Source organism: Megalopta genalis, chromosome 11 (genome assembly GCF_051020955.1).
Source record: "Megalopta genalis isolate 19385.01 chromosome 11, iyMegGena1_principal, whole genome shotgun sequence".
In the NCBI taxonomy this organism is placed as follows: Eukaryota; Metazoa; Arthropoda; class Insecta; order Hymenoptera; family Halictidae; genus Megalopta; species Megalopta genalis.
The window spans coordinates 14030190-14057044 of record NC_135023.1 but is presented as its reverse complement, the minus strand read 5'-3'; the positions used below and the strand labels follow the sequence as shown (position 1 = coordinate 14057044).

General features: G+C 42.8%; 1 protein-coding gene across 5 annotated transcripts in view; it reads right to left on the bottom strand.

Annotated features, from left to right (window-relative positions):
• The window catches only part of Myo10A (unconventional myosin 10A), a 112129-nt gene that overhangs the window by 55608 nt on the left and 29666 nt on the right, over nt 1-26855 (bottom strand). For 4 of the 5 annotated variants that reach the window (XM_076525369.1, XM_076525367.1, XM_076525368.1 and 1 more), the window contains 23 exons: nt 23629-23717; nt 23494-23557; nt 23306-23415; nt 22235-22519; nt 21205-21382; nt 20793-21071; nt 20389-20718; nt 19240-19527; nt 19005-19162; nt 17964-18341; nt 16685-17028; nt 15259-15930; nt 14159-14430; nt 13919-14095; nt 13012-13465; nt 11113-12083; nt 10071-10175; nt 7804-8279; nt 7276-7560; nt 6955-7166; nt 6073-6268; nt 5000-5996; nt 4217-4459 (listed from right to left, as the gene is read on the bottom strand). In XM_076525369.1, the coding sequence (XP_076381484.1) occupies nt 4217-4459; nt 5000-5996; nt 6073-6268; nt 6955-7166; nt 7276-7560; nt 7804-8279; nt 10071-10175; nt 11113-12083; nt 13012-13465; nt 13919-14095; nt 14159-14430; nt 15259-15930; nt 16685-17028; nt 17964-18341; nt 19005-19162; nt 19240-19527; nt 20389-20718; nt 20793-21071; nt 21205-21382; nt 22235-22519; nt 23306-23415; nt 23494-23557; nt 23629-23717 (7563 nt within the window). The remainder of the gene's footprint in view (nt 1-4216; nt 4460-4999; nt 5997-6072; nt 6269-6954; nt 7167-7275; nt 7561-7803; nt 8280-10070; nt 10176-11112; nt 12084-13011; nt 13466-13918; nt 14096-14158; nt 14431-15258; nt 15931-16684; nt 17029-17963; nt 18342-19004; nt 19163-19239; nt 19528-20388; nt 20719-20792; nt 21072-21204; nt 21383-22234; nt 22520-23305; nt 23416-23493; nt 23558-23628; nt 23718-26855) is intronic. The other variant, XM_076525366.1, reaches the window with a different exon arrangement.

The window sequence follows — 26855 nt, the reverse complement described above, 5'->3', positions numbered from 1 at the left end:
TCTGATCAAAAGATTATGCTGTTACATCGAACGTACCTAAGTAAATTAAAGGAATCACATGAATATAGACTAAATTAATTAAATTTTATATTTCTATTAACCTAATTAAGATTCAATTTAAGAATTAATTATAAGTTTCGTTAAATTAGGCCGCGAAAACCAGAACACGCGTCAATATTCACACTCTAGTTGTTACGAATTTATGGAACTGCAAATTTCTTTAGATCTGTATCATTGCCTCGAAATTTTTTCGCGAATAATCTGCGGCGCGTATAGTGATTTCCCACGGCGAAATCTTAATTGACGAAAATACCATGTTTCGTCCCGGATAAATCGTCCGCTTTCCAAAGTCTAAGCAACGAAGGTTTTATCGTTCTTGTGTTGCTTGCACAGTGCCAATAAAAGTAATCGACTCCGGCGATCATCGCTTCCATCAGTTCTGAAAGCAGCGTAAAACCAGGAGCATTTCCAGCGACGCCGCCGGCTCGTGAAGTAGAGTGACAAGAAAACGAGGAAATGGAAAACCTCGGTGAACTTCCTGCTGCATTCGAAAACGATTAATCAACGTCTACTTCGCTGGAACCGAGTATGTATTTATTTGCTCCAGTCGTGCCGACTATAGTCGATTAAATACCCGCGTATTAGCATAAATTATCTCTCTTCTATAATCGCACCTTGTAAAGCTTGTTGCAATAATTATGCCGATATCAACAGGAAAGCTTATCGTGAAGGTAGATTGCAAATGGTTTTTGCAGCATAGAAAATGTATACGTGAAACTAACCTCATCGCTACTTTCTATGAGTGCCACTTTCAATGATTTGTATCACCAGTAAACTAACCAAATGTACGTTCCTGCAATTTATCGACACAGTTATTCCGTATTACGATTTTCAAATTTTGTAATATGAATTTAATTAGTAGAAATAGTCGTTCCTTTTCTCCAGCGCATAATTTATAATGTAAAAGTGCGTTATTAATTAATTTTCTCTTGATCATGTTTCTGGTTAGTCGTAACCTTGTTCGTTGATATCTTGCAACATGTTATGCTAACTTAATGGGTTAATTACCGAATAAAAAGTCGTTTGTTTAGTAAAACAGGAACAGAAAAGTGGAAATTCAATTAAAATATTCGTTGCATAAATTGCGGATGTTTATTTCAATTCACATTTTCAGTGACAATATTCTGCAATCCTCCTGTCTTCGCACTCTGTTATTTCGCCTAGTCATGCATAAAATAAATAAATAAATTAGGAATGAGGCGAAACTTCGTGTTTAAATTCGCGGAATTCGAATTCAAAACTTTGCGAGGTCTCGAAACCTTCAGATTTTGACAAATTCTTTTCAGGAAATTAAATTATTTGTCGAACATGATTAAATGAGAATTAAACGTCGTTATATTTGAATTTTCTCTCGATATGAACGATTGCAGTCGATTGATGAAATCGTATGAATTAAAATGTATCTGTAGTCTAAACGCATACTCAATTGGATCATTATTAATTAAATAAAAATCAATTCATATCGTCACAATATTCTGGCAGGTTGTTTATACAAATTATACTTTACTTGGCTTTCGAGAGTTTCGAGTCACAAAAATGACTGCAAAAATTCCAGTTTCGAGAGATTTCGAGTTTAATTTCGGACAAACCAGAAATTGTGCGTTAGGTCAGGGAGATAAGCGCAGATAAAAATGTGCTCCGGAACTTGTCAAGTGTGTGTTATCGCGTCAGGAATAGGCGCTCTAACGGAGCCACCGGCGTTTAACCGGCTCGAGGTCACGTTTTGGTTTTTCTGGTCGCCCAGCGACACGCGCAGACACCTCCCTCGGGACGTCGTTACCCAGGTTCGTCCTTTCTCGAGGAAATCGTGGGTTTGCTTTCCGCTACCCACGCATTATCGCGGTGGAATGCGTTGTCCGACGGACGCGCGCCTCGACAGCCTCGATCGCGCGGACCCTTCGAACCCCCCCCTTTCCTCCTGGTTATCCTTCTTCGGGCGCTTATTACAGCCGCGTACCGATTTCCACACGTGCGATCGCGTTACTTCACCCAGCTGCGATTAATTGCGCAAGATCTAACGCAGCTGCCGACCTTCGGCGATCCTGCCGAGATCGCCGTGCCGGGATGGCAGCGCGAGACAACCAGTTTCCTCGCGAGAAATTGAAACGGCCCTGCGATAGCACGGGCGACGTTCCCCCCATTTGCCTCTGATGGGATAATCGACCTCTGATTACTGCTTCGACCGAGTCAACTTTTAGCATTCCTCTTTTGCCAGCTTTCGCTTCGGGCGGAATTTTCGTTTCTTCGACTCGGACATTTTTCGCGGATTTATGGCAATTTTGTTCCGACGCGAACATCGAGCTCCGTCAAATGGAGAAAGAGTTGCCGAGATATTCGAAACACATTTTTTATATTTTTCGTTTTACAGCTTCGGATCGAAAAGTTGAAGGGACTTTTTTTAATTTTTTTATCATCCCTTCGATAGATCGCTTGGTCCAGTTGTGAAAATGTTATTCCGTTTTGAAAGGTGTACGAAAACTTTTTTGACACATTGTATGTTCTTTTAGTCCTGGTCGAAAAAGATTGAGCATTTTCAACATGATCTTGGATTTCGGTAAAATTAAGGAAGGAGAGCAACGTTAAATACAAATTACGGTACAAAAATACCATTTTGATCTACAAGTCAATGAACATATCAAAAGAGTTCACTTTTTCCATATTTAAACGCTAGATAGATCATTTTCTATTTTGGAAGTGAAAAATGGAGACTTTCAAGCGATGTAAAACACGTACGAAATAAAAATTGTTTTTCGGTCGTAAATATTTATGTCCCTTCGAAAACAGTAATTTCTGGTTCAAATAGCAATTTACATATACCTTCTACATACATATCGAATAATTCAGACTCTCTGGATATTCAGAACACATCGCGAAAGTAATGTTTTCCTTGAAAAGAAAAAAATGTTTCATGTTTGACCAGATATTAATGCTGAGAACATGGTTATTATGAAAATTATTTTTTTCTGCGAAAGTCATGCTAAAGTATTAAGTCGAATTTCGATTAATTCGGAGAAAGTTCGTGAATCTGTGACGACGATTTCAGCGATTCGGTATGAATCAAGGTGTAGCAAGACGTTCTCCGAGACACGTGATATCCCGCGTGCCATGTAAGTTCTAACACCCGTTCGAACATCGATTAAAGTGCAATTATTCTACGCTGTTTGCCGCCGAAGCACACCGCGAATGTAAACTTAGCAGCAGCTGTTATTAAATTAACCGCATTCTATCGCTTGTTCCGAATCGCATAATTCGATGTGGGTACCGGTTACAAGAGAAACCAATCGACTTTAAAGGAAACATCGCCGAAGAAATGCGGCGAGCACAAGTCCGTGGAATGCACGGCTCACCGCAAAAATTCGGAACATCCTTCGGACTTTTTACGTGTTTTTGCGGCACGCGTTCTATTTTCCGGTGAAAAGAATCATAACCCTGATACATTTTAATCGAACGAAAAAAAAATAAGGAAGCGGGTTTTCTAATCCGGGAATAACTGCAATCTACCGTCGGAATCAATCCGTCTCAATCTAGTTAATTATCAATGTGCTAATTTGATTAGTTTACCACTACACCGCAACGGAATTTGAAATTTTAATTTGATGTATCTTGTATTTCTTTCGTCGAGTGCTCCGAGAATTGTAACCTTATCAAGGCGAACCAGTTTCAAAATTCCGAAGAGAGGTTCGTTAACGAAATTAAATCTCTGCGATTATTATTAATATTCACATGAAATTAACGCGCCGTGCTCAGAGAAGTCATTTAAAGTCAACGTGGTTTAGCGAATGAGACTGAAACTACACAGTTGCAATTTATCCTAACATAAAAATTGGTTTTCAAAGATGAATAATAAATTACTTAAAAAAATAACTTAATAAACCAAGTTCCACATTTATTAGTAGACCGCGGATTTTATGCATTTATGAAACGAACGTGAAATTTAAAACAATGAAAATACAGTAAAAATTTAAGGAAATCAACGCATTATTTTCGACTCACTGAAATGATTGTAAAAAGGAAGAAATTCCTGTTCGTCTCACGCTCGTCGCAACCGATGAACGTGATTTTCATTTTGCACGAAGATCCGCAGTCGACTTATCGGATGCGGCACAAATCCGACCTGTTCCGTAGAAAAAACAAACAGTAAGTACTTGTCACTCACCAGTCTGATGTAATTGCTGATCATCTCCGTCAACTGCGGCGCCCGGTTCGTATGCAAAGGTAGCCTAACGCCCGACGCGATCTGCATGACGCAGACACCAGCCCGTGGAGAACTGACGGAAACGATGTCCTCCAGAGGCAGAGTCTCCAGGATGACCAGATCGCCTTGCGGAGTGCGTTTCACAAGCCGCAGACCGTGATGAGAGACTGCCACGTGCTGGGTCTCCGGATGCTGGGGACCGATCTAATTAAACGATCAACGCGAGTATCGTTAGTTTCAAGGAATTCGTGACAAACGCTAAAAATTCTCGACTCGGAGCGAAAGAGAAGGAAAATAACAGGCGCGTTACGTTCGAGCAGCGAACAATGGACAAAAGGTACTCGCGGATACAACAGCGGACATTACGAATTCCGAAGGCAGCTGCGTCGTCAATGCACCGAAGTCGGACATTATACTCGCCGGCAATCGAGCCGCACGATACCAACAAAACCCCCGATTTCCAATCGAAGACTTTCATTTCGAGAATGGCTGATTAGTCGTGTACGAACTCGAAATTAGCTGCGGCTCCGAGTAAAAACCGCGAAGCTGAAGCGCAATTCCCAATTAATCGCGATTACTGGACTACGGATTTTATGCAATTAGGGCAAAAAAGAAAAAAGCTAATAGCTGTAGTTGGAAACACCAGAAAGTGGCTGCCGTTCCTTGTAACGCGTGCAAGACATTTTTATCTTGCACAAAGACCGGCGCGGTGTGGCAATCGTCTATGGATCTTGGAGCACTCACCGACACAGGAAATATCCTGGCGAAGTACAGCGGCCATTGTTTCGCCATGTCGACGACGTTCTTCTTGATCGTGATCTTGTGCTGCGTGCTCTGCAGGTTGTCCAGCGTGACACCGTAATTGTCCAGCATCTTCAGCATGTTCTGCCTATCCTCTTTAGTGATCCTGATGCTGGACGTGGCGAGGACGTCGTAAGCGACCTGGCAGAAGACCAGGTGAAGTGCTAGAGGGCTGTTGAGGGTCTCGTTCGGCGCGAACACCTCCTTCTTGACCCTCAGCGTCCAAGTCACTCGATTGTACGTGAAGTGGGCAGTGGAGGTCTGGGGATAGAGCTTGGTGTTCATCACTTCCTGCACCTTCTCTATCTCCGGCTTATCGGCCGGTGGCAGAACAGGTCTAAGAAACTCGGGCCACTCCTCGATCTCGATCCTCTCCATCTTGTCGGTGCGATGGGTAGACGCGACGCTGGATCTTCTGTCCACTTCGCGGTCCATCTTCTTGAAGCTCTGGCGAGCAACCGCGAAGGATTCCCTCGTGTTCGGCATGACGCCGAAGTCCCTGGACGATGGCATACCGAAACTGTCTCTGGACTTCGGGGAGACGTCTCTGGTCATGCCGAAGGGATCCCTCTTCGAGCTCGAGTTCTCGAATATGTCTCTGGCATACTTAGGGTCGAAAATGTCCGAGTTCAAGTCCCGGCGGGAGTCGAAGTCCGAGCTCCTGTCCCGGGCAGAGCTGGCCATGTCGGTGCTGTCCTTGCTGTAGAAGTCCTTGGACTTCTGGTCCTGGGACCTAGCCTTGTCGAAGTCGTTTCTGTACTCGTGGGCCTCTCTCAGGTGCTGCTGGGACGCGAATATGTCTCGACTGTGGCTGAACATGTCGCGCTGTGCCTTCGCGAAGTGGTCGAAAGTCTCCGAGTCTGGGGACGCCCTGAAAGTGTCCCGAGTTTTCGGCTCGATTGGGGCTGGCGGCGATCTTGGCTGCGGCACGCTGGACTGACTGTAATTTGGGGCGATTAGAACCTGTTCGAACCTGGAGAGCTTGTTGGTCAACAGCACCAATGGACGAAAAGTACCTGTTACTGTACATGCTTCCGCCTCTAGGACTAGGGGGTTGCGGAGGCGTCACCGGAAGCGGGGGTGGCACGGGCCTCTCCATCCTCTCGATCTGCGTCCTGACTACTTGAGCTTGAGTCATCATGTCCGTCGTGCCTTTCGAAGTGACGCTCTGCGTGTCATCCGCCGTGGATGCATAATCGTCCCATCGACCTCCTTTAAAGCGTCAAATCATGTTCACAACCACTCTTCAGCTAATTACGCACTCTAAGCCATTCAAACTACGTAGCGACTGCAAAGTTGTTGCAAGAAATCAGACAATACGCTGCAGCTGACTACTCCGGAGAGTGCAGCAGCATTGGATAGCTGAAATTCACGGTTTCTTCGAAACTGGGTTTGATACTGTCCGATGAACACAATTATGGGTTAATTGCGAGTGCATTCTTCACGAAAAATTTGATACAAAAGTACTCATCCGAGATATGACTTGAACGTGGATCTTTGTGCGAGACAAAAATCGTCTACGCCAGTTTCAAGAAGTAAAAACTTCAATGATTTATCTAGCTTGGAAATAATATAATTATTGACATTCGCAAATTTTGTCCACCTTCTTTCTACTCAATTTTGTCATAAATCCGTTAAATTCGCGATCCAGTTATGACTACTTTTCGGGCTTGAAACGATGCTTTCGACAGCCTATGACTCAATAACTTCTTAAAATAATTTATTATACGTAACAATTGATAATGATCGATAAATTTTAGAACTTATACCGTTCGCGAGAACTGAAGCTTACAAATTCGGCAAAAAGAAAAAAGAAAAAACGATGTTCAATAGCTCATGCAGTTCCAATGCTGTTGTACTTTCTCGAAGAACGTTTCAACAAATCCCAGCTGTGTTACCCAATTGCTGTTCGAGAAGCAGCTTCCTGTTGTCCTCGAGCCGCTTCACCTTGTCGTCGTCTCGCGGCAGCGCCGGTTTCTCAGCAGTTTTCGTCGATCTGACACTGTGATTGGCCGTCACCTTCTCCAGTCTCTGCCTCATCTCGGAACTAAGCTTCAGTTTGCCAATGCTGCCCGGGGAAGGCCTCTGCGCGCCTACCTCCAGCGCGGACCTGGAAACATCGTCGTAACAGCTATCAATTAAATGTGGAAGTGAGGAAATTTTCTTCACTTGAACGAGCAAGTGAATGGGGTTTCGTGCAATTGTGCACGATATCGTACTTGGATTTCTTCTTTTTCTTCTCCCCCTCCTCCTTGTATCCGTTCTCGTGCTTAGCCGCGGGAACCGGCGTATGAGTCACTACCGTTCTCTCGTCGTTGCCAACGATATTCTCAATTTCGAATTCCTCCCATTCAACTGCGCCCTCCGTGCTCGGCTCGCCGTCTCCCTGATTGTACTCTCCGAATTGCGGCGTGATCTTGCGCTGCTGTTGCTGCTGGCGCATCTTGAACTCTATGAAGCTGTCTTGACTCTGGTTTTCGTTCGAGTCGCTTGGCGGAGGCCACCTGATGTCAAGCGAACAGAGAAATCAATTCTTATACAGCGATTCGCCTGGCGATTGAAAGCAGCGAAGAAGTCTTCGAATCGGATTCGTATTTCTCTTAAAAATTACTGGCGATGACCCTCATTTTTATGGGAGTGGCAACAAGAACAGAATAGAATATTCGTAGATAAATTTAACAAATGTAGAATTAGTAAGATCATTTAAAGCAACATAGTGTGTTTCACTTGAAATTAACGATGTGTACCTCCATTTCCCAATTCGAACGGTTTTGGCCCTGCCATAAGGATCAAGGAACGGTCTCGATTCTGATGGATCATGCGACTCCAGAGGTGGTGGCATAGGCGGCGGGGGCGGCACACCCTTATTGTTGCTCGAGTTCGACAAGTTGCTGTCGACGCTGCTCTTGCGGTTCTTCAGTTCGCTCAACACGTTCGTGAAGTTACTTTGGACGTTGTTCTTGTTGGAACTGGACCTCTTGGGGTCTGCCGGACCCGTGACCTTCTTGTCGGCTACTTTCCTATCCACGCTGACTTTCCTGACGGCATATTCTACGCTAGTTTTTCTCACTATTTCGGAGTTCTTCCTGGGCGGACTCTGAGATCGGTGGATCTGAGCCTTGACCGTCACTTCCTGACGCTGGCTGGCCGTCGACGATTGAACCGGCGCGCCTTGCTTCTCCGTCGACCATAGTTCACCATCTTCCGGCTCCCTAAACGACACCTGACAGTGGCAAGCTTAATATTAAAGACCGTAGCCTCGTTGTCGGTCGATCAATGGTACAACGTTACCAACGCCCTGATGATATCACCAGTTAGGTTCAAGGCGATTTGCAAAGTATTTTACAACGTGGCGAATCGAGAACATGCCCCGAGTTATTCGTGCGCCGATATGTACAGTGCTGCAGGAATATCGTGAACGCATTGGGGTTCCTGCGGCCAGCAATATGGGAGACCGGCTACCATATTGATCGAACTCTCAAGGACAATCGACTTGTTCCATCGGGGACTTCGCGCGGCTCTGAATCACGCTCGTGCAAAGATTGTCGCAAGCTGTACTCTCGAAGATGATTTAAGGCTGACGTAAAATACACGATTACAGACCTCATCCCGGGGCTCGAACTTTACATCCTTCTTCAAGCAACCGTGACACGATTCCACGCCGCGGATAATAAATAATTACATACCGATCCCCGCGAACTGTGTCAATCACCACTCGGAGAATCGTAAAACATAATCAATGTCTTTCGCTACGGATATCTATCGTTACAATGTGTGCCCAAGTGCCCCGGAACCCACGTTTCCCTCACACCACTGTACAAGTCAACTTTCAAACTCGTTTCACGGAAATCGTTCCCATAACCGGTTAATATCCTCAAACTATGATACAATATTTGTACACGATTACCGAGCATCGATCAATATTATTCGATATCAAGTACGTACACGGAAGTTATTCGCCGTTCTACTACCCCTGGTAGAAAGTGCTCGAGCAAAACCATGATGAACTCGTGTTCATACTGATAACGAAACACGTAATCGCGACTGTTACGTCCTCGACGGTTCGAGAGTATGTCAATCTGCATGCTCTTCACGACATAATAATTGGCGCCGTTCGTGCCGAAACTGCGGAAAACATCTCTCAAAGTTCAAAGTGTGAAACGCATCTTGAAAGTCGTTGCAGCTAAAATCTCATTAGAGAATACACGAGTTTGCTATCTACGAGATTTATCTTGCTCGATGAGTTTTCGAGGTGTTCTACTACAAATGTATTTTTCACGTTCGACGCTTAAGAATGTTTTCATCTTTTTAATATAAATAATAGCAGACAGCATACGGGTTTAATATAATTATTAGACTGCGAACTTTTTTAGACTTCCTCATCGATTTAAATCAGGCTTGGATAAAAATGTATTCCTTCTTTCAATGACGTTAGTACCGTAAACGTTACCTTGTAACTCTTTTTGCGTGTTCACAGCTCTGCGTTTCGTTTATCCATTTTTACAGTAAATGCATGAAAGACTAATATAATTACAATGAAAATATAAAATTAAATATAAATTACAATAAAAATGTAAAATAGTAGAAAGATGAAAAGAATGCTTGAGAGTATCAATATATTATCGACAGCTCATTAAAATGATTAACTCTTTATAGCCTGAATTGTTTGTCGATGCTCAAAAATAATTTATATAACTTGAAACTACGGAATAACAACCTCTAAACATAAATCAACAAATTTATAATTCTGAGAATTAAAGTTCAAAATCTACTTAAGCAACAAAAGAGGAACAACAGAACAAAATACCAGAGAGAGCTGTAAAAGCAGCTGTAAAAATAGCCAGAGAGCTGTAAAAGAATATTCTGATTTTGAATAAGATCCATAGATCATAAAGAAATCTGCTATTAATAAACTTGTCGAGGACAGATGCGCGCGAGCGATGAAGCGAATCGCGTCGTTCGATCGAGCACCTTTTGCCAGAGGCAGCGCATGTTAGATGAAATCAGTAGATACCTTGGAGTAGCGTCCAATAGAATCATTGGGCCCCATTTGGGCACCGTTTTGGGGGGCTGGGGGGACAAGATTCATACTGGAGGGGCCCGCGGACAACGCCGTGCCCTGGAAACACACACCCATGCCGCGATGCGGCTGAAAAGCCTGCCTGGATCGCCCGGAGGGACACGGTCTCTCGATCGGGAGCGATCGCGGATCGCCGAAGCTGCGCTCTCGTGCAGTGTCGTTGTGCAATAGTGATATCGTGTTAGTACTAGTTACATGTGATCGTGAAAGTGACACGCCGGACCGCGGCTATCCATTCACTGCGATGACATTTACCATGCAATTCTCTGTTTACGGTCGTTACGACACGTCGTTAAAGTGTTACCGCGCGCGGCTGGCCGACGAGCCAAAGAATCTCAATTGTGTCCGTCGTTGTCATTTTTTACACGGTGTGTTCTCGTTCGGTCTATGCGTGTGCCCGATGTGTGTCCGAGTACTATGATCGTTTTCTGGGACGACGTAAGAGGATAATCAGCATCGACGGAAAAATTACCTCGGTCATTCCGCGATCTGAAACTCAAGGACTGCTAGAAAGTCTAGAAGACATCCTTGAGAATTTCTCCATGCGAATCTTCTACAGCGTGTTGTTCACCTTTCGAATTAACCCATTTGCACCCGCGAGCGGAATAATCACCGACCGCGGAATCGTCCGCATGATGTGCACCTGTTAACGACTTCGTCGTGACACAGATCGAATAGGATTGACGTGGTGATAGTTAACGGTTAATCTGGTTATTAATCTTAAGAATAGTTGAATAATTGGCGATAGTTGGCGATCATCGTGCAAACGGGTCAACTCGAAAGCGGGCTCGCATCACGCTCCATCAACAATCGCTTCAAGCATTGCTGAATATTGCACCTGCCTGGACTCGCATCGTCCCAGAAAACAAGAGAGAGAGAGAGAGAGAGAGAGAGAGAGAGAGAGAGAGAGACGTCAACGACATCCCGATGTGTGTAATCATTATTCACAGAAAAGGATCTCCGAGGAGGTTCTCACCGGTTGCTGTCCAGAGTTCGGACTCTGCACCAGCAGCTGCTGCAGGGCTTGGTTCTGCGCCAACAGTTGCTGCTGGATCTGAATGTTCTGCGCCATGGCGCTCTGGAGGAAGGCCCTCTGGAGGTTCTGCTGGTACGCCATCATGTCGTTGTTCTGGCTCGGCGGGGAGTTAGGGTACTGCGGCAGGCTGAGACCCTGCATGCTGTAAATGGGTATCGGCATGAAGCCGGCGCCCATGTTCATGCTCGTGCTCTGCGGCGGCGGCACTTGCTGCGACGCGCTAAACATTGGCATCATCATGGGCGGGGACATCATCCCCGGCGTGATGGCGCCGAAGTTGAAGGTCGTGTTCTGGTTCGGTATGTCCATGTTACCTCCGCCTTTGATCTTCCTGGACAGCTCTGTCGCCGAGATCGCTTCATCTTGGGACCCGCTGAACATCAGTTCCATGAAATCCTGGACGTTCTCGATGCCCGGCTCGTCGTCCTGAATCGTGTCGTAGATCGTCGTTTGCCGATCAGGCGTGTCTATAGTACCGCCACCTTTGATCTTCCTGGACAGCTCTGTCGCAGAGATGGGTTCATCTTGGCAGCCGCTGAACATCAGTTTCATAAAGTCCCGAACGTTTTCGACGCTTGTTGCGTCGGTCCGAGCTCTGTCGACGACCCTAGCTTTTAGGGTATCGAGGAGAACACCGTCACCCTGACCCCTGTGATCGCCGGTGCCCTTGATACTTGCTGCCAAGCTCCTAGCGTCCGACAACTCGTCGAGATTCCCGTCCAGAACCGGCATGAACAACTCGTCCAAGAACTGATCCACATCCGAAGCCTGACTAGGCACCCTGACGCGTCTGACGTGCGACGCCAGGGAGGGAGCTTCGCTCGTGTCAGACATGGCGGACGATTTCACACCGTACTCGCTTTTCTCGATGTAGGCTCGACTCGATTGGCTGCCCGGTAGTGCTCGTTTACCTTCGGATTCAGAGAAACAGCTTTTGTTTTTTCTTTTTCTTTTTTTTTTCGTGGAACAATCAGAAGCGATGAACGTTGAACGCGACGCGTAATTGGGATCGTGGAGTTATTAGCGTTGCAGTTTAGGTTTTGCGAGCGACGCGTAAGAAATTGTAACGAGTGATAACCATCTGTTCGAACAACGTGCTCGCGGTATGGGAGAATTTCATCATTTATGTATGCACCGCTCGACCTACTGCTAATGAATGGGAAAGTCTCCGATGGATACGGGATTTTCTCTGGTTTATTGTACAGGATTTCAGCTGGCCGGCATTAATCTATCGGAAGCGAAATATATTTTTACGCGCGATTCGCAGAGAACCGAACACACACACATAAAGTGTTCGTGTTCGAAAGTTGCTGAAAGAATGTACCAAAGCTGAGTGCGTGACTGAAAATCGTATCCATTTTTCAAACGAAATTGAAAGAAGCGAAAGTTTTCCTTCATTACACCGATAGAGAAAGAAAGTGGTGAACGTACCAACTTTCGTCTGAGACGTAATCCTTTCGGTGAAGCTTTTAATTAGACGGTTCAAACAAATTATCGCGTCAATTGCAACGTCGATTACGACGTCATTAGCATCGGTGATAATAGAAAAACTACTGATATTTGCGAAAATCAAGATTTCTGTAAATTTCAGGAAAATTTGACTATTCTGTGAACGCACATATTCTACAGACAGACTGCACATTATTGTTTATTGCAAATTCGGTACGAAAATAGGATTTTACACAAAGGACTGCAGTGTACGTAAAGAAACAATTTCTGAGAACGTAAGATATAATTAAAAACTAAGTCAAATTTTATCGAACTTCTTGCTGTTATTATTAGCTTAATTTACGATTGCATTTTGATTGTACAGTACGGTAACAAAAGTTGTATGCTCACCGGGATACTGAGATTTGATGAACCTGGTCTGCGACCTAATGTAGCTGTTCTTATCGTCCTCCGATCTTCCGGTCTGGCTAACCGATTGGATATCAGGGTACTCGAAATCGATCGTCAGATCCTCCTCTTCGATGTTCGGCTCCGTCGACCTCGTTATCCTGCTGTATTTCCTTTCCTGCGTGATTTCGGACCTCGTCATGTACTCCACGTTGCTGACAGCAGACGTCTCCCCGATTCTTTCCAAGCTGTGATAACGTTCGTTCAACTTCGACGACGATAATCCGAGATTCGCTAGTTTCACAGGTGGCAACACCACTTCCGGTTGGAGAAGATTGTCCAAACTGCGACTGCGCTGCTTTTCCCTCTCGAAGTATCTGTCGTTGAGGGCCGATTTTCGAGACAATCCTGTCGCCGCCGTTGTTTCCAATATCGCCTCGTGAGACTGTTTCCTCACCTGGAAGGAGCACAATTAGAAGTTAAATATTTCATTAATAAATCTAGGCCAGCTGAGACTCTTCCTAGGTCACCGCATCGCATCGTATTTGATCGAAGAATTATGGAGAGAAATTAATAATTTGATATAGAAATATTGTTCGTGCATTATTTATTCTGTAGTTTTTAATCTCAATGCAAAATATTCTTCCACTTAAATGGTTTAGAAAAATTGAAAAACAGTTTTCCACAATAATAATTACAATTGCAACTAACATTTCAGTGACACTCTCATATTAATTTAATATTAATGTAACAAACAACTTCCACTAATAAAATAATGTCAATAACAGCATCCACAGTCTCAAAAATCCACTTAATGCCACGTGAACAGATTTAGCAAAATTCTTCGATTTACTGAATATAATTATTAAATTAGTATATAGTAACAGTTATAATAATATATTAGATTTACCGATGGTTTCGCAACTGGTGGTTGCGGTGGCGGAACAGCAGGTCTCCTGGGCGACTGGATTTCCGGTTCGACAGGTTTATCGACAACCTTCGGCACAGGTTTCCGTTCAAGAGGTTGGAAGGTCTTTAACACCGGTGGCTCTATTTCTTGCTCCAATTCCCGAATGATCTGCGTATGCTGCAATTAAATCCCATTAAATATCAGAAATCAATCCGCAATTTAACCAATTTAGCGACTTACTTCTCGCTTCTTAATAGGCGGGAAACTGTTCTTCCGCTGCTCCAGGAACATGTGTTTAGCAGCTGGGAAAGCTGGCGCTAGCTCCATTTCGGAGATTAAGTCGAGGACGTAGTCGAAGCCATTGGTTTCCGTAACAATAGCGTCCGGGCCGTCCAATTGATTCCATAGAGTGATCGTCCAGCCGGAATTGTCGACGCCATGATTGTGGACCGCGAGATTTGCCAATTCCTCGCAGGTTGTCCATGAGTCCACGGCACAGGTAACTGTCTCACCTGAAAGTAAACGTAATTTGCGATTTTTGTAATCCATCAAATTAATAACATTTTATTCTGTACTTATAATCTTTCCTAATAAGTTATTTATTATTCGATGATAAAGTGAAGTTTTGTTCTCTTTTACTATTATAATAATAAAATTGAATTTTATTTTATATAATATTATATATTATAATAATTATCCGAATTTCTATCGTACAATTTATGTCACTCTGATGTAGTAAATTTACTAATTAGTCTCTGGATCTTTGTGCAAAATAAAAATCTTCTGGATCAATAGCCAGAAGCATGGTCTAAATAAAAATTGATTTACACTCTTTATGATTTTAACAAGCTGACAATCATTGTAATATTCTTAAATGTTCTTCCTATTTTTTTTTCTACACAGATTTGTTATCTACATAGATTTACTCGCGGCCATTTTATCATTCAATTTGTGATTTTCTGACCCCCCCCCCCCCAACAACTATAACAATATAAAGTTTTAATTTAATGACTTCTATCTCAAAATCTTAATTTATCGATGTCCATTAAAATAATTCTAATTTATCGATCTGCATCATAAAATTCTAATTTATTGATTTCCATTTGAAAATTATAATTTACTAATCTTCATTCATAAGTTCCAGTTCATTGATCTCCATTTAAAAATTCGAATTCACTAGTTTACGTTTCTTTGATTCAATATGTACATTTAATAACATAAATCCTATTTCACTAGTTCTCGTTTCGAGAAGTTTATTCTCGGAAGAATACAAATTTGAATTTTGCGTCGAGTTTGAAATTATGAAAGACACAATATCGAACACGCTGCGGTGCACCTACCATCATAGAATCCCACGCTGAGCGCCATGTTGACGCGATTCCTGTTCGCTCTCCATTCCAGCACGCAAGGCGGATAATTCCTCGGTACGTGGTGCACAATTTGTTGATTGTTGCTCATTATCCTAAATATCGTTCTCTCGCCTTGCAGAAGCTTCCTCTGGCAGTAAGCTTTGTAACCGTCGTACGCATGATCGGAGACATACTTGAGAAAGTACTTGAACAAGGTGGGACTCGGCTGGAACGCCGACAGACAATTCGATAGTAACAGCCAACCTCTCTCTTTGTTCGCGTCGTTCTCATTTTTCCACGTTTGATTGGCCAGCTGGCACAAGATTTCATCGCGTAGCTTCTCATTGACGATTCCTTTGTTCACGATATAATCGCCGAGCGCTTGCTCCCGCTTGCCGCTCAGATTATTCTCGTTCATGAACCGCAGGATCATCTTGAAGATCATTAACGAGTCCGTGTAGTCCTGGTCCCGGGCTTTCGTCAGGAACGGCGTCTTTATCGGTTCCCGTTTCATCCCGAATATGTGGCTTTTGAAGTAAATGTTCGTGAATTTGGAGAACTGGTGTTGATCGATGTCCGGTGGCAGGCTGTAATTGTAGTGCACCGGGATCACTTGGCCGACTACTTTCAGCAGATTCCTCTCCGTGTGAGTGGGCTGCCAATCTGGAGACATAATTCGCGGGTTCAGTGAAACAGAATTTTCACAAAGTTAATTGCTTTTAAAAATGTAAATTTAAAGTTTCGATTAAGTGATCATGTAAACAGAGAATTTTCATTTTTGTTTACATTCTTTAAAAATAGAAACATCTAAGCAATGAAGATAATATTAGGTGTACAAATGAATTCGTGTATTTAGATTATCATTCATTCCTAACTTAAGAACTATTAAAAGTAAGTGAGAATTAATGTAAAAATAAAAAATGATGTTACCTTTCAAAATACCAGTTACTTTTAATTCATCTCACACTTTTTTGTTCACACATAGACGAGAGGAAGAGCTACGATTATTAATTTTGTGCTGTACAACATAAGAACTGCCAAAAGAAATTAAAAACTAATTGAAAAATATGTCTTCTTTTGAACGTACTAATTAGTTTTGGTTTATGTCACATTTATTTGTTCGCACGTAAATAAGGGGAAGAGCTACGAATTAATTTATATGCCTAATAGAATTGAGAGGCAAACATAATTTTCTGAATGGCGTACGAAGATTACATGAATATTAAATACTAAATAATGTATATTAATGTTAATTTATTACTATGTAATTAATAGTATAGACAGACACCCACAATGTAACAGTTTAAAGGATTCCAGAAAAGAAAAATTGAATTTCTACCTTTCGAAGACCGTAATTAAGTTAGCGCCTCTAAGATTAATAGTTATACGATTAAAAGAAAAAATCTTAATAACATACCGTCGAGTTTGCTATAAATGAAGGCGAGCTCGGCAGGTATTTCCAAGTGATTGACACCAGCCACAGCTCTCGACGTTCTCTCCTGCTCCTCCCTTTGCTGTTTCGCTTTCGCACGTTCCTTGCTTGCTCTCTCAATTTCCGCCCTCTTCGTCATCTCTTCCTTGAGAACTTTGAACTTCTCGCGTTGTTTCTTCCCTCGGTACATCTTCTGTGCCATGAGCGCCCCTCTCTTCGTTGCCCTGAACTTCTTTCTCTCACGATAACCACGGTAAACAGCTTGAATCAGCACTGTGCTCCTTGAGATGTTGAGGAACCGCCTTCTCGCGAGAAATCCTCTCGTGTATCTGCAATCATTCAGTCAAAAGAACTTCGAGGACATCTTTCACGCAGCATTCGCAACAGGATGCACAAATCGCTAATTCTACTTTGCTCAAATCGCCAACGACTTCTCAGTACTGTGACAATACTTTTCTGCGATCACCTATCATGATTGACTACTGCATCGGAACGAAAGTTACATCAATCGTGAGGCAGAGACCTCTCCCGAACGCCTCTGCTTTTCCTAATTGCTCTAATCTCTTCCCACTAAACTTAAGCATCGTATATGGTAGCAGACAATTCAAAATCATCCTATAAATTTACAGAAATGAAACTCAACATTTTAAAAGATATAATTTGTAGGACATTCGAAGTCAGCGATTTTCCTATTGAACAGCAGACACTGACAAAAATGGATTGACCTGTTTCTATTTTTGGCATAATTGTATTCATTCAAATTCTGTATGATTTTTGTTATAACACATCCAGTTAGCTGTTTTTGACGAATATACTCGTCATAATACAAAATGTTTCTGTCTCTTCATGACGAGTATACTCGTCAAAAGCTGCTAACTGATCACGAATGAAGTATACTTTGAAGCATACTATACTATAAGTATACTTTGATATCCGCCATTAAATTATGTATTTTATAAAAGTGCTGTATTTAGACAAAACATGAAGTAAATCACACATATGCAGCATAATTTGCTGTGTGTAACCTACACACTTCTCAAAGAGATTGCGCCAGCTAATTGGTTAAGTAAAGAAGTCTATTAAAAGGTAACTAATAGAAAGTCTTAAAATACCAGTAACTGTAAATGGGGAGAACCAGAAAAACCATCAGTCATTTGATCTGGTTGTTCTAATGCTTTTACTGTATTATAAAAACTGTATGTTTCTTATCATAAGAAACCTGTACATTTTAGCAGAAGTTTTTACCAATTTCGTGAATCTGTACCTTTGAACAGTAATGGCAGCTCTCTCCAAAATGAGGGCTCGATTGTACTCCAAAGTTCTCTCCAACGACTCCCTCAGGAACACTCTAGTCAGACCCAGCTGATACTGAGACTGCGCCTCTTTCGATGCAGCTTTGTCCAAAATAATGCGACAGAGTTCCTTGTTCGGCGCTCCTCTAGGCAAATGAGTGGACACCAGGTATCTGTACCTGTCGACGAAGTGTCCAAACAGCAGCCTAACCGGGTAGCCAGTTTTTCGAATACGAATCGTCTCGAGCATCCCAGTGTAACGTAATTGCTCGAGAACGCAGGGCATGTCGAACTTCATCGGCGCCTTTTCTGTGTTCGGCTTGATGCACCGCACGAACCAAGGGTTGCACCTGCAACGCGCAATAAATATCATACATCACAGGAACACATTATTATAATATTACGTGCAGAAACTAATTGAAATTTTATTAACGTTTCGTTAAGTTCTGATTGAAGTAAAATAAAAGCAGGCGACTAGATACAATATAGCTTTTTGTACTGTTAACTTAGGGAAAGTTACATTTATCTCCGAAAGTGTAATGTTTAACAAATTGTAGTGGTCTGCTGACGAGACTGCAATTAACCAAATGGCGCGATAACGAGCGGTTGCGTCGTTCTTCGAACAGACGGAAACAAACTCAGTCGCTTTGCTAATTGATTACACAGAACAGCACGTAATCGCGAAAAAACAAACAACGATCGTAGCTATTTTACTATAAAATACATTTACATCTACATCGGCTTGCACTTCGCTTCCGGATAAAGCTATAAATTCGTAGTCGATAGCGAAATGCAAGCTGTGAAAGTTCCAGAAACATCAAGATACATATGATTAAATTTCACAGTGTCTGCGCAGAGATTCGATTCGTGAGACAAGGAGATAGTTCCAATGTTTCTTTTTTCAGAATTTAGAAAGTTCGAGCTGCGCTTCCTGAAATGTTTCACGCTCGCTACGCCGGATTCGTAACCGATATTTTGAAAGAACGATTTTGCTCGGAGGGCAGAGCACTTACTGCGACATCGAGTCCAGAAGCTGTTGCAGACTGTCGTGAAACCGGGCCGACACAGTCGGCGTTCTAGGTTTCATGGTGACAAATCTGCCATTTGGTTTATTCATCGTTTTGTTAGCCTCGTGCGTTGTCCTTACGTGCTGGAACATTTTGCTGACCATCTGGAAGACAATCAACGATCAGCTGAAACGACCAACAGCGTTAATGGAGGAGGCTCCTGAATTGGAAGAATGCTCACAGATATTTTACTGCTTATTAATAATTCTACCACATCCGGCCTCAGAGTGTCTCTATTTTTATCCAGGAAACCTTCGACGTTGTACCAAACTTGGCCGGCATAATGCTTGATCGCGAACTCCGCTGAATTCATTCGCGGCCTCGAGTACAACTCGCTGAGGGCATGATTGTAATGACACTTCTCGAGGAAAGAGAGGTCCGACGCTTTGGGAAAATTGCTCTCGTCGTCCAACAGATGCAGAATGCCGACCGGCTTCTTCGCGATTAGGTGAATAACTGGTAGGTTGTCCTGTGGAGACGCAAAGTGGTTCGGTTTTAATTAAAAACGAAGCATCTTTTCATAAACGTTTTGGAAATAATTAGTCTTCGCAGAACTTTTATCACGAGTTTTAAAATATCGTAATATTTCAAGAGAATGTCTTTAAATAAATACAGTTTTAGAATCTGTTTTAAAAAGCATTCTCATGAAAGATTTCGATATTTCAGAGTTCGTAATAAAAGTTCTATGGAAACTGATTGTTTTTTAAAACGTTTATTGAAATAGGTTCCGTAAAAGACAAACTTTTTACTGTGAATTATTAAGAATACGCACTCTCATTTCAAGTAACAATAGTTCCCTTCACAATTCTACTGATAATTCTAGATCAATGCTTTGCATTTCATCTGCTCAATTTTCTCGTCATTAAACCTGCAGTTCAATCGTCACAGTTAAATTCACGCATACAGCAGAGTACATGATGTTTGTCATGAGTAGATGAAATATGAAACAGCGAAAACATGCGAAAAATGTTATAACTGCAGTATGGCATTGAACTTAATAGAATTATGAATAGGATCATAAAGAGAACTATTCTTACACGAGTATTCTTATCTTAGATAAAAAACGGTGATATTCCAGAATTCTGTCGGGTTCTGTTAACACCAACGGTTTGAACAGTTCATTACTTCTCATTAATGTCACGAATCATCCAGAAGAAATGAAAGACCGATACAAATGATCAAAAAAGATCAGACCGAGCCGCGTTCCACGCATAGCTGGCAACGAAAGGAAACCACGGTTAACTGTAATTCAACTTTTTATTCCTCGAATCAGCCTCCATTGATTCAAACTTCGTTGATTATTTACTGGAATTCCCCGTTTTTTACTCACCGTGTAATTGATGGTAGTCCAGTCGATTTTCTCCTTCGCGTACTCCTGCTGCTCCAGCTTGAATATGTGCTTGTTGAAGTAGAACTGAAGATTCTCGTTCGCGTAATTGATGCACAGCTGCTCGAGGCTGTTCTCCGCGAAGTTCTCGAACCCGAATATATCTAGGATCGAGATGGCGGCGGTCTGTTTGGTGCCCTTGTAGACGATGTGATTGACGCGCGCGACCAGCCAGGAGAACAATGAGCTGTACAAAGCCTTGGCGAAGGCGTCCCTGGCGTCCAGGGCCTGATCGATATTCAGCGCCGTGAAGACCCTCTCGTTTCTCGCCTCCTGCGAATCAACCCGATTAATCGTCGATCAGTTACGACTTTACGGATCAACGTCCTTATATTCCGATGTAGTACCGTGGTTTTGGTGGTCAACGCTCTGATGATCCCGTCGGAGTTCACCTGAAGGAGATGAGCCGCCCAGCGTATCTCGGCGTCCGAGCCAACTTCCACTCCTTCCTGGCCGTGTCTCATCTGTTTCCGATGGAAATACACGTTGCCCAGGTGTAACACGCTAGCGAGGATCTTGAAGATCGTGTCCTGCTCCTCGGACGTGAATCCTAACACTTGCATGGCGGACAAAAGGGCCTTGAAGTCCTGGACATCGCTCTTTCCGTCGATCTCGCAATTTCCACCCTGGAAATCGATGTTTCAGTTTCCTCTGACAGTGATAGAGAGAGAGAGAGAGAGAGAGAGAGAGAGAGAGAGAGAGAGAGAGGGAGAGAGAGAGAGAGACAGCGTGTCAAAAGTTTATGGGATTTTGTGTAACCTGATTCAGGTAGAAGTATTTGTCCGGCGTCAGCAAGCCGTACTTGTCCCTGAGTTGCTGGTCCAAGCCAGCCAGAAGCTCGTAGAACACGTGGTAGTTCCTTTCTTCCGAAGCTTGCGTGACTATCCTGCTTTTTTCGAGCAGGTACTGGGTTATCCTCCCGCCTACGATCACTCCGCTAGGGTTGATGAAGATTGATTAGTCTCGCCGATGCTCTCGGCGACAGTGGGAACAATGGCGATGGGAGTTTATCAGATTCATTAGAACGGGCTTCTCGGCGCTAATCGATTTAAAATAGATGCTTTGGGGTTAACACTTTCTCTGTTAGCGCTGGATGGTTCTTCTTCAAGACTACTAATTCCGAAATTTTACGAAAATTTTTATCATCTAGATTATTTAAGAAACATTATTTATTGTTGCGTGTGGCTTCGACGTTGGTACTCAAGTGTTTTCAGTTTTAACAGTATGATCGAGTTAAGCATACAAGAAATATATTGAAAAGTAACAGAAATTACTTACGAATTGAATATTGTAAATTTTGTTTCAAGGTTCCACAGTTTTAATACGTTTCTAACGTTAAAATTCATACAAATTTTATAATCACAATGCAACAATTAGAATTAACCTTACAATGGTACCATGCTTCTCCAAATAATAAATTGTCACAAAGCAATCCATTAAAAAGTGTCATATGATTATTAAAATCATTATGAGTACTCATTTTACCATGCTTCCCCAAATAATAAATTGTCACAAAGCAATCCATTAAAAAGTGTCATATGATTATTAAAATCATTATGAGTACTCATTTTACCATGCTTCCCCAAATTATAAATTGTCACAAAGCAATCCATTAAAAAGTGTCATATGATTATTAAAATCATTATAAGTACTCATTTTATTATTGTAAAATTCAGTCGTTTGAGAACAACTTGAAGAACCTGAATCATTCCGGAATGAAATCAGCGATAAAAGCTTGGACACAGTGCCGATGAGCCAGCGCATAATTCGTAGGGTAATGAGTACTCACTCCCTGAAATAAACCTCCAAATATTTGCCGAAACGACTGCTGTTGTCGTTCCTCGGGGTCTTCGCGTTTCCAAAGCTCTCTAGTAATGGCGTCGCTTCGAGGATCTGCTCAGTGACCAGATTGTTCGGTGCCCGATTAACAGCGGCTAGATACTGCATCACGAGTTTCGTGGACTCCGTTTTCCCCGAGCCAGATTCGCCAGAAATAACGACCACCTGGTTCGCGCTAGCATTATTCGCAGCTGTTACTTGACTATAGGCCGACGATCCCACGGCGAACAGGTGACTACAATTAGATCGTAACATGCTCATTAGTTAATTGAAACTGTTCTACGTAGAATAAATCACGAGAGTATCGCGAACGTGTCAGCGGAACGTAATCATGATTTTGAAATCTGTGTTCTCCGATTTAGACGGATTGTATCGTGGTCGGCACTAAGGCAACGCTATTACAATGTTTTGTTACCAAATAATGATGGTATTGATGCATCGAATTGTTCATGACCATATTTCGCTTTCTCTATGAACGTATGGGAAATAATCAGGCAAAATCATTACGTCGTGTGATTTTAGAAGAATGCGATAGTCATGGTCGAGCAATATAGTAATGATATTTTTGCAGTTATGTTTTGTGTAATGTAAAAAGCATTTAATACAGTATGGAAGATTCTGAGATAATTTTAATACGATTTAATATTAAAAATAAAATGATTAAATAAAAAGTATTGTACGAGAAAGGATTGCTATTATTAGATTCTGAGATAATTTTAATACGATTTAATATTAAAAATAAAATGATTAAATAAAGTATTGTACGAGAAAGGATTGCTATTATTAGATTCTGAGATAATTTTAATACGATTTAATATTAAAAATAAAATGATTAAATAAAAAAAGTATTGTACGAGAAAGGATTGCTATTATTAGATTCTGAGATAATTTTAATACGATTTAATATTAAAAATAAAATGATTAAATAAAGTATTGTACGAGAAAGAATTGCTATTATTCATAGAGTAGATGTGTCAAGGTAAATTATACTGATTTCGAAATTGCGTGAAATGATACTTACGGTGGTAGTGTCCCAAGTATTCGTCCTTCGTAGAGTTTCACTTGGTCCAGACCGTAAATGTCAAACATTTTGTAGGGATTCACTGCCACCAAGATGCTACCCGTGTACGTCTGTCGTTGAAAACATTTATTAAATCATCATCAGCCAATTTCTATTAGTATAAATGGATATTCGATAAGCAAACGTACGTAGATTAACTCCTTGTCGTAACGAATTTTCAAGTTCCACAGCAAAGATGCTTCATTGAGATCGCTGAAATACGAATAACACGTTTTAATCCTGCAATTTTGATCAATGCAATTACGTATTTAACTTGTACTTACGTCAACTGAATCATGTCTTCGACCCCATTTTGGCCAAGATCCTGTCTCGGCTTCACCCCGCTCAAATTGGTGAGAGTGAAAATTTGCGGCTGAAATTATAATTGAAATCAATTAATATAGCGTTACGAATTTCTACACATTAATATTGGCGTTAATTGCATGTACTATTTATGAACTATCTATCTCCTTTCAAGAGTTATAAAATAATATCTTAAGACGTCAACTTGAGAGTCATGTTTTGAAAGTCTTTCATGAAAAAAGATTTGCTGAAATTTTTCAGCTTTCTGATCTATTTATAGAGAACTTGGCTAATAACTTGAGGATCTGAGATTGTTTCACAATGTAGCATGAAAGGATCAATGAGTCACGCAATTCTTCTTAAGATCAAGGTTCCAGCTTATTCATCTTAGACTCAATTCTTGACTTTATCGTAAAACCTTCGCAATCACAATTTCAGCTGATGGCAGAGAACCTAAACAATAACTCCACAATCAAAGATTGCTGGACAATGTAACACAGAGTCACTCATTCCTGCTTAAAATCAAGATCTCACCTTGTTCAACTTAGACTCAATTTCCTAATTCCTCGTCAAACTTCGAACAATCATGAATCCACCTACCGACGCAAAATCTGAACAACTATATGATCAAAAATGGCTGAGCGATGCAGCATAAAAAGATCAAGAAGTCGCTCAGTTCTTGCTAAAATTCAGCTTCCAACCTTTTCATATATAATCCTCTACTCGCTGATAGAAACCAAACAATCATAAATCCGCCTAATGATAGAGAACCTGAGCAATTACTACCATGATCCGAGGTTGCTAAATGATGCAGCATAAAAAGATCAAGAAGTCACTCGTTTCTTGCTCGAATCCAGCTTCCAGCTTACACATCTTTAATCTCCTGCTTCGTCGCAAGCTCCTAACAGTCACGAATCCACCTAACAACGGAGAACCCGAGCAACAACTATGCGATCAAAAGTAGGAGAACGCCTAAAAAGTAGGATAGCCTGAAAATCCGCATAATCTGAACAAGTCGACTCGCACCGCATTACATTTTGGTCGATCACTCGCAGACAGAGGTACGCCAACGATTCCGGCGAGCTCTTCAACTTAGGCCTCACGTTCACCAGGGCCACATCCCTGGTCACCGTTCCCTTGAAGGTCCTCTGCCTCCTCGAGTACCCACCAGAATCATTCTGGTCATCCGTTATCGGTTGTACGGGGAAAATCTCGCGTGACAGCGACGAAATAATGGCCGATCGAGCCTCGTCACCGAGGAATTCCATCGAAAAGTTGTCTTCGACTTCGCGTCCGAAGCCCACGCTACCCAAGGTCTCCCTTAAATTCGCCGATTTCGTCGTTTTGCAATGCCGCACGACGATGCTTTGCCGCGGCGCGCACAGGCACACCTCTTCGTCCTTGTACCCGAAGACACTTTCCTCCGAGCGTAACCTTGACTCTTGAACAGGAACATCGTAACACGGCTCCGCCGGAGATTTCAGACGCTGGCTAGCCTCGGAAGAGCAGCCTACACCGGAGTCTTTCACCTGATCTTGACGGAAAACTGAATGGTAACTGTTACCGTTTACGCCGGATGCTGATGAATGGAAGCCGCTGAAGGACAGACCGGAGGGCGGCGATGATCCCAAACGAACTGTCGGCGCCGCGTAATGATAGTCCTCCCGACTCGCCGCCATTGATAGCTCGGCAGAGGTATACTATTCGCTCAGAATTCTTCTGTTTGGACACCTGAACGTGCCTAATTAACAGGCGCGGAAGCTGTCGTAGTTCTTTCTCCGGTAGCTATCAGCTCTTTTGAACGCTGTTTCCACAGTCTGTGCTTTGTAGATATGTCAAACTCTCGAGAAGTATTTGATGATTGGAACTCAGCGAGCTTCCTGGTTCTGCTTCATTAGTCCGTAACTTTTTCCTGGTGCTGGAGGTTCTGGTTTTTCAAACATCGACGATTTGACTGTTGCTTGGCACACTATTTCCTGGCGCGAGCCGTCCACAGTTTTCCTTTCGTAGACTCCTTTTCATTTGTCTTCTGCCTCGGATTATATTTGCAGTTAGATTGATCGAAATACGAGGCGCTGTTCCTCGGTTTTCACCGGACTGTCTTTTCACATATGGCGGCCTTAGGCTCGCGAGAAAACTGCGAGACACTTCTGCAACCAGTTTCAGTCCTGTCTGGGCTGGCAAGGACCGTGTTCCACGGGCCTTTCTCAAAATGGTCCTGTTTAGCCGAGGCATCCTACCGGAACTCTGTTAACAGCGTGTTCTTTTCCGGCCGGTTTTTGCCCGATTTCCACGAGGTTTGCGACTCGATCTCCTCGAACGCATAGAACGCGCGGTGAAAAAGGAAGATCCGCGCGAATTCACATAAGATACGAAAGCCACTCACGTGAGACTCAACCGGATACCGGACCGCCTGAGTTCGCAGTTGCGATTCCATTGGCGTCGCCTTTGCGTCGCGTTGCGTTCGTTTCGCGTTCGGAATGCGATCCGCCGAAGGGATATCAACCTCGCGCGGTAAACAGAAACTGATTCCGTTAGAGGTTTTTAATGGTCGCCCGAGCCGATCGCGGCACGATGGAAATTAATTAAGAACTTCCTTTCACTGCGACGCCGCGGCGAAAAATCGCGCGCGCGACTGTATCGAATAAATTACGAATTTCTGCGAGCCGTTCCGTACGCCATGGAATCTCGCGGGTACCGTGCAATCCGTTCCAGCCGGGGTTTTCTAGCAATTAATGCGGTATCGAATCGAAACTAAACTGTTCGGGAATTACGCTTAACGGCGTGTCCACGTTACTGTAACGGAATTGATATTTTATGAAAATAGTCCGGTGCCGCGGGAGTTAATGATCGTGCAACTTGTTCCTTCGTTACCCGATCGAATAATCTGCGCGAATAAAATCTCCAATTATCGGTTTACAGGTTTCTAATTGCCGTTTTATGCAACTCGCCGCCGGCTTTTTTGGGACTGTTTACGGAGTATGGTGTACATACTCTCGGCGTGGCCAGGCGGAAAGAATTTCGGCGAACGGAACAGCTGCGATTTTGGAAAACGGGGCGCTCGCGTTAATCGAATGCGCGACAGTTGCGCAACACGCGTGTTGCAACGCGAGCAAATGTTTTTGATTTTCGAACGTTCGGGTTACGCGCAACACCGTGGATTTCGAGGAAATCTTCGCGAACGAAAGCGTTCGGTACGCGTTGCGCA